Below are 13,586 nucleotides of genomic sequence, written 5' to 3'. Positions count from 1 at the left end.
TGATAAACCAGTCTAAATTTGAGACTGAATGTGTAATTTAGTCTGGCCCCAATGAACGATACATCCGAAGATTGTTGATGAGAATAACCTGTTGTTTTTTTAAACCGTGCCTGTGCCTACAGGCCGGCACTCTGACCAATCAGCGATCTTTCTCGTTGATGTGCTTTCCCAACGTTGCGAGCTTCGTCGTCACTCCCTCAAAACCCCGCCTGCTTTGATTCAAAACAAATTCAAAACAAATCTCTGCGTTGTAATTGGTTTGCCAGACTCAGGGCACAGTGTTCAAAATGTTTGACCGATCCGAGGTTAGACCACTCGCAGCCGAAAAATTTCGGCGGGTGCCGCTGGTTTACTAGGCTATGCTTTACGCAATAAACAGTACCGGGATTCACTTTACTCCAAGAGTGCTGGCCAAACAGAAAAAAAAAACGTCATAGTCATACAATGTAGATAAAATATTATAAAATATTTATATTTATATAAAATATTTATCTTGTAGCTTAAGGGGGTTGTTCACAATGGGAGACTAGGAACTCAACAGATTTGAACAACACATTTTTTAAAGCCTTGCTGATTTTTCATTGAAGAGCATGGGGAAAATGGAACATTGCCGTAAAGGCATTCTGTGGTGGTCAAAACGCTTATCATCCATATCATTCCACAAGATAAGTAATTGCACTCGAGCACAAGGTAGATTGTTTTTTAAAAACGCTCTTGGGGTGAACTGACCCAATCTTTTCTTTATACACCTTTGCCAAGAGAAACAGAGAGAGAGACAGAGAGAGAGAGAAGCAGAGAGAGAGACCAAATGAGGTAAGAGAAAAGAGAGTGACACAGACAGAGAGACAGCCCGAAAGAGAGAGAGAGGGAGGGAGAGAGAGTAGTAGTAGTAGAGAGAGAGAGAGAGAGAGAGAGAGAGAGAGAGAGAGAGAGAGAGAGAGCTCGTCCTCACCATATTCCGAGTCCTTGAAGCACGTCCCCAGGGTCTCTTGTTCATCAGGGCTGTCGTCGTCGCTCAGGTGTCGAGCGGGCCGTTTGATTGCCCGCTTCCCCGGCCGTTGCACCACCGGCTTCTTCTCATTGGTCCTCTTGGGGCCGCCCGTCACCCAGGTGGCCCGCCCCTTCTCCTTCATCAGGTGGTGACCCTCGGGGGTCCCGCCCGACACTGAGAGGGGGGACGAGGAGGAAGAGGAGGAGGAGGATGAAGAGGACGGGGGGTTGGCCATGGACAACATGCCCTGGATGGCGTCTCGCGTGCTGGGGGAAGCTGGGGCTTCCTCGCTGGGGGACAAAACAAAACAGGAGACGCACGTGATTGGTCTGCATTCTCCAGACGTGGGAGTTACTGCATTTTTTTCCATTATTACATTACATTACATTGCATTTAGTAGACACTTTATAACCAAAGCGACTAACAAACGAGGACATAATCATAGCCAGCATTTAGCATGATCAGTTTGCATTTTGCATAATCATAGCCCGCATTTAGCAGGTTGTGTAATCTGTAGGATACTACATATATTGTATGGGCATTCTGAACCACCACTATGCCCACAATATCTGTAGTTGACAACTTTCGCTACTACACCATATGAATTTGTAATGTTTTCTTTTTCACATTGTTACCACCAGTCTTAGTTGGTTTTTGCTTTTTTCCCCCTGCTAATTGTTTTTCATTTCACCCCTCAAATGCAGTGATTGCTATTAACAGAGCGGCCGGGCTGGGAAGTGGAGACACCTGTGGCCAGGGGAGGAGCACTGCCTATTTAACCAAAGGGTTGACTCCTGCTCCTCGACTTCCGGCTTGGCACTTCCACTTCGAAGCCCGCTGACTACTGCTGCTTGGCTGTTGCGCTCTTGCCATTTTGACATTTTTGGTCTTTTGCCTTTTTCTCTGTTTTGTACCTTTGACCACCTGCTGTTTTTCGCCTACACGGCATTGACGATTCTTATTTTGGATTGGAGCACGGCTCCTTTATTTTGTTACATCCCCCCCCTAGACTTACGAGTTCGGGATTCTTTTGTTACCCCCTAGACTAACGAGCGTAATAAATATCATCGTTGAACCTTTTTTCTGGTTTTGGTGTCCTTCTATGTTACCGTTTGTAACATATTGGGGGCTCGTCCGGGATTTGAACCCGGCACCTCTCGCAGCCTGTCGCTATTTTTGATATATAGCATTTTTGTAGTCTAGCCTTGTAGGGTTTTTGTCGCTTTTTGGTCGCTGTGTTTCCTGCGGTTTTTTTCCTGTGGTGAGTTTACCTTCGCTTTTTGGGCTTAGGTGTGTTTTTCTTTTTCTCTTGTAGCTCGTTTTTGTGGATATCCCAGGAGGGGGCTCCCTGAAGCCTCGAGCTGGGTACTCCACGGAAGAGACGTAGCTAGTGAGGCCTTTTGTTTCTCTGTTTTCAGATTAGGCAGAGTAGGGACACCCCCTGCCCAGGTTTATGCTTACCACTTTTACCTCCAACGCAGCGTGCCAATCAGCTTGGCCTCACTCCCACTTTTTGGAGTGATTCTCGTGGCTTCACTCCTGTCTGATTTTTGGAGTGATTCTCGTATTTTGTGGGGGTCCGTTTGTGTGTTTGTGGTCCTGTCTGCACTTCGGGTACCCGTGTCTAATTGGCCACCTGTTACTACTTATGTGTAGTCTGTTTGTAGCTTCGTTACGGCGAGCCCATTGGCTTTGTTAACTGCTACTCGTGAGGAGCATCGAGTTTAATTGGTGTGTGCTTGTATATTTGCCGGATAGTTTCCGCACACGTCCTGTTACGACTATCTTGTTAATCAGCTGTTCATTATCAACAATCATGTCCGATATCACAGGTTTTGTTGAATCTCCGTCTCGCACAAAGTTGCACCGGTTTAACAAACCACAATTACTAGAATTGGCGAAGAAGTACGATGTAGAGTTAAACACAGAGGAGGAGAGAACCAAGGACAGTATAAAAACAAAGCTCCTTGGGGTCTTCAATGAAAAGGGTATATTGCCGCCCCGAACGCCAGCCAAGGCTGCATCGCCGACCTCGCACTCCACTCCGTCTAGTCCGTCTGAGGCTGTCCGCTTGCGCGAGCTAGATCTCGAACAGCGACGGTTAGAGTTAGAAACTGACCTCGCAAAACAGCGACTTGACATAGAGCGTGAGCGTCTTAGGTTGGATGCCGAAAAGGCTAAAAGTAAAACTGTGTTTGACGTGGCGAAAAATATCAAGTTGGTGCCCCCCTTCTCTGATACCGACGTAGAGCGGTATTTTCCGCATTTCGAGAGGGTGGCAACCAATTTCGCGTGGCCAAAAGAACAATGGGCTTCGCTTCTCCAGTGTGTTTTAACTGGGAAAGCCCAGGAGATCTACTCGTGTCTTCCTCTCGACAAGAGTCTTGTTTACGACGACGTAAAGAGTGCCATACTCCGTGGTTGCCAGTTAACCCCCGAGGCGTATCGCCAGACATTCCGAAAACTCCGTAAAAAAACAGACCAGACGTATGTCGAGTTTGGCCGGCTAAAGGAAACTTCGTTTGATCGCTGGTGCGATGTAGTTAACGCAAGTGACCGCGCAAAACTACGCGAGTTAATCCTCCTCGAGGAATTCCTCAACTGTCTGCCACCTTCTGTTGCAACACACGTCAGCGAACAGAAGCCCCAAACTCTGTCTGCTGCATGTGTTCTAGCAGACGAGTACACTCTCATTCACCAGGACCGTGCCAAGCCTCGCCCATCGTCTCCTGTGTCTAGCAAACGTAATGGCACAAAGTCGCCGTCTGTACCGTCTGATAACCCAAGTTGTTTCTACTGCAAGAAATCTGACCATGTCATTGCTGACTGTCCTAAATTGAAGCTTAAACGTGCGCGTGATGCTAACACCACGACAGTGAGTTTGGTGCACACACTTTCGCCTCTACAGCGTTGTTCCAATAATGTCACAACCACCGACGAATCGTTGTATGAACCGTTCCTGTTAGACGGATCCGTGTCCGTGTCTGGTGCCGCTCCAGTGCCAGTACGCATGTTACGCGACACCGGCGCGAATCAAACTATCCTTCTACAGGGGGTCCTCCCGTTGTCAGAGCGCACTGCCACAGGCAGTAGCGTGCTGGTTCGTGGCATTGGAAAGGGGGTATCTAGGATGCCTCTCCACCGTGTTTTATTGCGGTCTGACCTTGTTAGTGGCGAAGTGACTGTTGCTGTCCATAACTCTCTACCTGTCCCCGGCGTCACACTGCTGTTAGGTAACGACATAGGCCGTGGCAGCGTGTTTAGCTGTGACGCACCGCTTGAAGTAGTGGCAACACCATTGGTATCTAACACACCCGATCAATGTGAGCGCGAGCATCCTGAAGTGTTTTCCGCCAATGTAGTGACGCGCGCGCAAGCTAAGAAGGCTGCTGAGTCTAAAGTAGTTCCAGACATCTCTCTAGCCGACACTTTTATGATAAAGCCAGAGGCGTGCGCTAGACTCAAGGAAAAAGGTCCTAAAAATAAGGTCGTGTTAGATCCAGCAATGCCTAAATTACTGCATGATGGTCCTGACTTTTCTTTGTCCCCATCTGAGCTGATTAAGCAGCAAAAAGCGGATGATAGTCTCGTAACCTGTTTCAACTCTCTGTGTTCTGACTCGGAAATAGGCACTGTCACCCAGGGTTACTACCTACACAATGGTATTCTCATGAGAAAGTCCGAGGACCAGCCGCCAGTTCCGCAGATAGTAGTACCGTTCAAATACCGCTCCGCCATCCTGAGTTTGGCCCACGACGGTCTTGCTGGCCATAGTGGCGTGGCTAAAACATTCGATCGTATAAGGCGACATTTCTTCTGGCCCGGTGTCAGGCGTGACGTAACCCAGTTCTGTCAGTCATGTCACCCCTGTCAGCTCGCTGGGAAGCCGAACCAGTTAATTCCACCTGCGCCGTTGCACCCCATACCGGCTATAGGCCAGCCGTTTGAACGTGTCATTATCGACTGCGTTGGTCCGCTCCCCAGATCAAGAAGTGGTTATCAATATCTGTTAACTGTCATGTGCGCGTCCACGCGCTACCCTGAGGCCATCCCCCTCCGAAAAATTACCACGAAGGCAATCATGAGAGCTTTACTGCGTTTCTTCTCGTTCGTTGGCTTACCTCGCGAAATCCAGAGCGACCAGGGCACCAATTTTATGTCCAAGGCGTTTGCCAAAGCCCTCAAGGCACTCCAGATCACCCATCGCGTGTCCTCTGCATTTCATCCTGCCAGTCAGGGTGCATTGGAGAGGTACCATCAAACACTCAAACGTATGCTCCGTGCGTATATTCTGGAAACTGGAGCGTCTTGGGAAGACGCCGTCCCTTGGCTGCTGTTTGCCTCTCGCGAAGTGGTGCAAGAATCCACCGGTTTCAGTCCGGCGGAACTTGTATTCGCTCATCAACTGCGAACACCCCTGACAGTCCTGAGCGAGCGCTGGATTGGTGCTGGCCCGCCAAAAAGCTTGTTGCAATTTGTAAGTGACTTCCGCACACGCTTGCACCAAGCTCGCGCTATTGCAAGAGCCAACTTAGAATGCGCGCAGTCTGAGATGAAGCGACGATTCGATCGAAAAGCTCGTAACCGCAGCTTCGCAGTCGGTGACAAAGTCCTCATGTTGATGCCTATTCCGGGTTCTGTTTTTCAGGCCAAATATCGTGGCCCTTACAGTATCGAGAAGAAACTGTCCGACGTGGATTATGTGATTGCTACGCCAGATAAGCGCTTCAGTTCCCGCGTTTGTCACGTTAATATGTTGAAGCCTTATCTCATTCGCCAGTCGCCTGATCCACCTGTTGTCCTCCTCTCATTGGCTGAGAGCGAGGATTCTGATGCGGCCCCGTTGCGATGTGTCGTTCAGGGCCGCCTAAACAATACTGAGATGTTAGCAACCTTGCCAACCCATTTATCGCATTTGACTACTGAACAACGGCGTGATATTGTCTCATTAATCCACGAGTTCCCGGAGATATTCCGCGATGTCCCTTCCAGGACAAACGTTCTATTGCATGACATCGATGTGGGAACCAGTCCCCCAATTAAACAGCATCCATACAGGGTTAACCCGACCAAACGTGCTGTCTTGCGGCATGAAACGGATTATCTCCTGTCCAACAAACTGGCTGAACCGAGTGTCAGTCCATGGAGTTCGCCCTGCATTTTAGTCTTGAAGAGCGACTCTTCGTATCGCTTCTGTACCGACTACCGCCGCGTCAACTCAGTCACCGTTCCCGACAGCTATCCCATGCCTCGGGTAGATGACTGTGTTGACAGGGTCGGATCCGCCACGTTTGTTTCCAAATTAGACTTGCTAAAGGGTTATTGGCAAGTGGGCCTCACCCCCAGAGCAAGACTAATTTCTGCTTTTGTGACTCCGGATGCATTTTTGCAGTACAATGTCATGGCGTTTGGAATGCGTAATGCCGGTGCTACTTTCCAACGTCTCGTTAATCTGGTTTTGTCGGGCGTGTCTAACTGTGATGCCTATTTGGACGACGTCGTTTTGCATGACCATACATGGTCTGAACATTTGGCTCGGTTGCGTGAGGTCTTCCGACGGCTCTCTGCAGCGTCGCTCACAGTCAATCTTGCCAAATGTGACTTCGGAAAAGCAACCGTTACCTACTTGGGTCGCATGGTGGGTGGTGGTATGGTTCGCCCTGTGGCGGCCAAAGTTGAAGCTGTGCAAGGTTACCCTGTACCCTGTGACAGACGTGCCCTGCGCAGATTCTTGGGTTTAGTGGGTTATTATCGCGGCTTCTGCAAAAACTTTGCCGCCGTCGTTTCGCCTCTCACTGATTTGCTCAGTCCGAAGTCCGCCTTCCTGTGGTCCAATGATTGTCAGAGGTCGTTTGAAAATGTCAAAACGCTCTTGATGTCAGCGCCTGTCTTGGTGGCGCCTGACTTCTCGAAGCCGTTCAGCCTAGCCATTGATGCCAGTGATACAGGCGCGGGAGCTGTCCTTCTCCAGAGTGCTGAAATGCACGAGCACCCGGTCTGCTTCTTCTCCAAGAAATTCAACCGTGCGCAGCGTAACTATGCCACAATAGAGAAAGAAGCCCTGGCGCTCGTGTTGGCGATCCAGCATTTCGAGGTGTATTTGGGTTCGTCGTCACAGCCAATTGTCGTTTATACTGACCACGACCCCCTCAAATTCCTGAACAGAATGTTCAACAGCAACCGCCGCCTCATGCGCTGGAGTCTACTGCTTCAGCCGTTTGATCTCCGCATCTCGCACGTTCGCGGCAAGGACAACGTCGTACCCGACGCTTTGTCCCGAGCCGTGGCTCCTGAGCGTTCTGTTGATACGACGTTCCCGTCCATCTAAACAGTTATTTAATCCTGACTTAGGCCCTACCTAAATTTCCTTCTTCCCCCAAGTGTCATCAGCATGTCCGCCGTTTGTAATGTCGGCTGGTGACACCTGTACATATCTTGTGTTGTGGTGGTGGGTTTTGGTGTACACTATTAGTGTAAAAATGTTTATCTATTGGTGCATAATTTTATGCAATATTTGCATACTATTATGCACCCTCCTTTTTCTTGTTTTTCTTTTTTTTTGGAGACTAGAGTCACCATTTTGCGGTGGGGGTGTTACCACCAGTCTTAGTTGGTTTTTGCTTTTTTCCCCCTGCTAATTGTTTTTCATTTCACCCCTCAAATGCAGTGATTGCTATTAACAGAGCGGCCGGGCTGGGAAGTGGAGACACCTGTGGCCAGGGGAGGAGCACTGCCTATTTAACCAAAGGGTTGACTCCTGCTCCTCGACTTCCGGCTTGGCACTTCCACTTCGAAGCCCGCTGACTACTGCTGCTTGGCTGTTGCGCTCTTGCCATTTTGACATTTTTGGTCTTTTGCCTTTTTCTCTGTTTTGTACCTTTGACCACCTGCTGTTTTTCGCCTACACGGCATTGACGATTCTTATTTTGGATTGGAGCACGGCTCCTTTATTTTGTTACATCCCCCCCCTAGACTTACGAGTTCGGGATTCTTTTGTTACCCCCTAGACTAACGAGCGTAATAAATATCATCGTTGAACCTTTTTTCTGGTTTTGGTGTCCTTCTATGTTACCGTTTGTAACACACATTGTCCAATTCAATAGCATACATGTACTAAGCTGTGTGTGTGTGTGTGTGTGTGTGTGTGTGTGTGTGTGTGTGTGTGTGTGTGTGTGTGTGTGTGTGTGTGTGTGTGTGTGTGTGTGTGTGTGTTGACAACTGTGAGTGAGTGCAGTGTGAGTACCTGAGAGCCTGATTGAATAATATACAGTACATGTACAGTACCTGTGTGTACAGTATGTGTGTGTGTGTACAGTGTGTGTGTGTACAGTGTGTGTGTGTGTGTGTGTGTGTGTGTGTGTGTGTGTGTGTGTGCATGTGTGTGTCCATGTGTGTATGTGTGTTGATTTGACACCTGTGAGTGTTGTGTTGACTGAGTGTTGTACCTGAGAGCTGAGTCCAGGCCGGCCACCTGCTTGCTGGCCTTGAGCAGGTCCAGGATTCCCCCAGCTCCACCCTTCACCGCCTGCATGGTCAGGGTCTCCTCATCTGTGGTGTAGTCCTCCTACAGACAGACAGGCAAGGAAGTCAGGCAGACAGACAGGTAAGGACGTCAGAGAGACAGACAGGTAAGGAAGTCCCCCAGATGGAAAAGACACACGGGCAGACAGGTACGGATGTCAGCCAGGTGGACAGACAGACAGGCAAGGAAGTCAGCGATTTGGACACAGACAGAAAAGGAAGTCAGGCAAATGTACACACAGACAGGCAAGGAAGTCAGGCAGACAGGCAAACACACAGGTTAGAAAGTCAGGCAGATGGACACACAGACAGAAAGACAGACAGATAGGTAAGGAAGTCAGGCAGATGGACAGACATATACACAGAGATAAGAAAAACAGTCAGATGGCCAGAAAGACAGAGAGACAGATAGGTAAGGAAGCCTGGCAGGCAGATGGACAAACAGACAGAGAGACAGGTAATGATGGAAGCCAGGCAGATGGACAGGTAGTTGGACAAACAAAAAAGGAGTCACTTCCGTACGCACACAGGCACAGGTGCACGCAAATACACACACACAGAACAGTCCACCTACGCATTCACTGCCCTTCAAACTTTGATTTCCTTGACTTATTCATGGCTTTCATCAATTAAAATAAATCTGAATTTTTATGACCATCTGTGAAGAAATTAAAGTCCTTTACACTATTGCACAAACACATTCTCAGAGTATGTTCGAAACAATTGTCATACTCCCACACTTCAATGTCCTGCCCATTGAGACATACACACCACTGCTAACATGCAATGGTTGGCTAGCAGAAAGCACTGGCAAGAAAACAAAGGATTGTCCGGCACCATAGCAGACTCTAAAGGTGTGTGTACACCAGAAAGGACCTACACTACCAGAGAAGCAGAAGTGGCTAAAGAAGTTACCCCATGGATTTGCTTTATTCGCTCTGGACGTGACATTGACATGTTTGATTTAGATAATCACATAACGGCTCTGGCTTCTCAGCCTGGGACATTTGGAGATATGAACATTCCAATTGGTTTTCGCTGAACCGCGTCATAGCTTATTACCATAAGATTAGCTTAACTTTAATCGCTGAAATGCTCTCCGTTTGCTCAGGTCGCTTCGCTCCCAGCTTTGGTCGCTTTATTCCCTTATTCTCCATAGACAAATTAAGACTTCCATCGCTCAGTTAGCTTGGTCGCTCTTGGTGTACACACATCTCTTCTCTCTAACTCACGCACCTCGATATCAAAGTCCACCTCTCCCGGCTCCCTGATGCGATGTGGGTCTGAGCAGGGCTTGGCTCTCGGCAGCTTCCTGGGCAGACTCACAGCTGTATGCATACACACACACGCACGCACGCGCGCGCACACACACACACACACACACACACACGCGCACACACACACACACACACAATTAAATACTTAGGGAAGCTAATGGATAAAATCCCAAAAGGGGTCAAAAAGGTCTGTGACAGCAGGACTGCCCAAAATGTCACAAAATTAAATTAAATGAGGAGAAACAAGAGCTCACTCTGTGTCACAAAATTTAGTTGCAGTTTTCATTAGCCAGGCCACACCCTCCTAGTGACAACACCATCAGCGTTGCTTCTAGTCAGGCCAAGAGCAATGTAAATATCGTTTCTGATCTCCCGAAAAAACGGGAACTCCACCCACTTTATCGGGACACCAGTCAACCAGTAGCAAACCTAGGGAGGCGGGTCAACCATGCCATTTGGGAAACGTTAATTGTTATGGTCTTGGTCATGGTCTTGAAGAGATTTGAAAGTCAATAATCGGGATAGTTTTCATATGACGAGGGCTCGCTGCTCACCCATGAGTTTCTTCTTGTTGGGCGTGGCCCTGCGACGTGGGGGCGGGGACTCATCGATCTGCAGCTCGTCTTCTGAATCCAGGTCGTCGTCATCGTCGTCATCAGAGAGGGCGGAGCTAGGCAGCAGCGGCTGGAACTGGGACATGCGGCCATCACCGTTGGAGCTCTGGCCACCCTTCTTACTGTGGAGCGCAGGGAAGATGAGGAGAGGAGAGGGGAGAGGAGGAGTGGAGAGGAGGTGGAGAAAGTACGGGAGAGGAGAGGAGAAGAGAGGAGAGGAGAGGAGAGGAGATGAGAGGAGAGGAGAGGAGAGGAGAGGAGAGGAGAGGAGAGGAGAGGAGAGGAGAGGAGAGGAGAGGAGAGGAGAGGAGAAAAGAAGTATACAAGTCAAGTCAAGTCAGCTTTTATTGTCAATTCCTTCATATGCACAAGTCATACAAGGGAAATGAAATAATGTTTTCTCTCTATACCATGCCAGGACATAGACATAAACAGGACTGACATTTTACAGACTGACATAAAGTGCAAGACAGGACAGGTAACAGTGATGGACTAACAATAAGTGGTCAATAATAAATACAGTACAAATGAACATTTAACATTGAACATGTAAACAGAAGATAAGATAAATATAGAATGTAGAAATTACAATAATAGAAATAATAACAGTGATAGTAGCAATATTAACAGTATAATAACAATAGTTATATAAACATTGATGTTAATTAGGCTTAAGAATATCCCAATCATCAACTAGACTTACTTACTAACTAGACCCCAAAGACTAATGTGCCTTTCTAATGTTTCCAAGTGAACATACTGTAATTACTTAAACAATATTGTGACAAGCAAAAACAAATTGCACATAATTCCAGCCAATGACTCATGGGCCCACTTGGTGTCAGCCTTTATGTGGCATCTGCACACCTGATTGAGGTACTGTACTAGTGAAGGAAGTAACTGATTTGCACTTTAAATGTCTATATGAGCACTGTCTATGTCCATACTGTCTTATGTCCATGTATGAGTACTGTCTATGTCTATACTGTCTATGTCCTTACCTAGATTAGTCTATGTCTGCATGGGAAAGCAAGAAACGTAATTTCAAATTCTTTGTATGACCAGTGCATGTAAAGAAATTGACAATAAAACCAACTTGACTTGACTTGACTTGATTTGGGGCAGCCGTGGCCTAATGGTTACATAGTCTGTCTTATAATCGGAAGGTTGTAGGTTCGAATCCCACACAATCCATGGCTGGAGTGACAGTGTGCTTGGCTAAGATTAACGTCGACTCGTCATTTGTTTAGTAAGGAAAAAGATTACTTAATTAAGACCCCTGTGCAAGTAATGTAAATTCACATTTCAGCCACAGCTATGACAACTCTAATCAGCCAACACAGGTGTGTCAGGGTTTCCCCTGACACGGTAAGGTGGCCACCTTGACATGAAACACCTACCACCTTGACTAGGTTGTGAATGTAATTTCTCAAGTTGCTTAACCAAAAAATACTGTAATATACTTTTAAGGCCCCACCACCTTGACTAACAACAATTCTGTGGGAAACACTGTGTGTAGTACCCATACCTGCAAACTCAGGAGGGTTGAAAAAGGTGACAAACTAATCGCGGCATCGCGGTGCGGCGAACCAAAAAAAAGCAGGGAAAAAGACGATATTTTATTTACTAGGCCTACACTAGAAATCAGACTTCTGAATTAATTGTATTCTTCACCAGCCAATATATGTCTTACAAGCCAAACATACACTCACCCTGAGGCAATTCTAGGTTAAGCTGTGGCCCCAAGTGAAAATTCTTAGCTGTTATTTACCATCTAGTTTGGGGGCCCCAAGCGGCTGCCTATCTAGCCTAGTGTCAAGAAACTGCACTCTGCACTCACCACCTGTCAAAATTTGAGTTGTCCTATTAACCAGCCAAAAGGAGGGAGCACGTGGTCACTTAGGTTGTCTTAACTTTGAGCCCCACTGCATTTGAATATGAAATTAAAGTATTTACTGTTTTTGGCTAAAGAGGGTAATAGGGAAATGTAGGACAATAATATAATTAGCTATATAAAATAGAACCAAGGCATTTTAGAGAATTTACAGTATGACTGAAAGATAGTCAAATTTCAGCATTTCCCCAATAAAATGGTGTTGTACTATGGAGAAGCATTAGATTGTAGAAAAAGATAAAGACAGATGTCATCTACATTAATAGGCCATTTAGATTAATAATATTATGTCCTTGGTGGCTAAAATTAAAATCATGATCGCACACGTTGCAAAATATGCGGGGGCATGTATGCATTCCTCTGACGTTTATGAAGGTTTCATCGAGTGTGTAGCGTGGGCCTCTCGCTATTCACGGTTAAATGATCTGACATAAGGGAACCAAATTTAGTTCTCTGCGAATTTGCCAATTTATAGTGTAGTCAGGCCCTGCCTACCGTCATTCTAACACCTTTTCTCACTCTTCTCACTCTTCTCACCTTCCCCCAACACAGTTGCCGGCCAATCGGAACGGCAGGCAGAACCAGACCCAAGAAAAGCTTGACCGTAATGTCTGTAAAACTAGCAGAGTTTCTATGAGAAGTATTACAGTATCCAGTCTATCTGTCTGTAGTCTGTCTCCGTCTGCCTAGCCCCCCCCCCCCCCCCCCCCCCCCAAAAAAAACTCTTCGGATCTACACGATTCACGTAAGTGACCTATTTTGAGATCAAAACGGCGAATTTCGCCGAAAGGTGACAAGTTTGCAGGTATGGTAGTACCTATAACAACGGCAGTATGTGAGATTATTACCCTTGTATCTTGCCATTGGTCAGGACCAGCTTCAGCTTGCTCTTGTTGGGCTTCCCCTCGAAGTCATCCAGACAGCCCAAGCCCATCTCCAGCTGTGTGGGAGGGAGCCAATCAATCAGTTACATAACCAGATCATTATCACTGTGGAGGGCGGTCATTAAAAATGCATACTGTATGAATCACTCTTCAAATTTGAGAAATTAGCACAGATGTACATGTAGATCATAATATGTTCAAGATCGAGATAGTGATAGCACTGTGGTCGTCTGGAACTACAGACCCCAAATTTCCTCATTTTTTATTAATGTCCTTTCTTTCTGCTAATTCTACTTGCTGTACCAGCCAAATAATCTGAACATCAGCACTAATTTACGTACTGTAGTGCATAGTCTCGTTATGTTAAAATAATAAAAAGGAATTGATAGGGCAGCCTCAGGATAC

The 13,586-nt window shown here is 47.0% G+C and overlaps 1 protein-coding gene across 1 annotated transcript in view; it reads right to left on the bottom strand.

Annotated features, from left to right (window-relative positions):
- phf8 (PHD finger protein 8) overlaps positions 1–13,586 on the bottom strand; it is a 34,767-nt gene that overhangs the window by 7,180 nt on the left and 14,001 nt on the right. Inside the window, exons 15-19 of the mRNA XM_063208357.1 lie at positions 13,146–13,237; positions 10,344–10,525; positions 9,749–9,840; positions 8,437–8,555; positions 953–1,281 (exon numbers count right to left, since the gene is read on the bottom strand). Coding sequence (XP_063064427.1) covers positions 953–1,281; positions 8,437–8,555; positions 9,749–9,840; positions 10,344–10,525; positions 13,146–13,237 — 814 coding nt within the window. The remainder of the gene's footprint in view (positions 1–952; positions 1,282–8,436; positions 8,556–9,748; positions 9,841–10,343; positions 10,526–13,145; positions 13,238–13,586) is intronic.

The sequence above is a fragment of the Engraulis encrasicolus genome, chromosome 10 (assembly GCF_034702125.1).
Source record: "Engraulis encrasicolus isolate BLACKSEA-1 chromosome 10, IST_EnEncr_1.0, whole genome shotgun sequence".
NCBI classification, from domain to species: Eukaryota; Metazoa; Chordata; class Actinopteri; order Clupeiformes; family Engraulidae; genus Engraulis; species Engraulis encrasicolus.
Note: the sequence above shows the minus strand (reverse complement) of the source record. Positions and strands in the feature narration are given on the sequence as shown.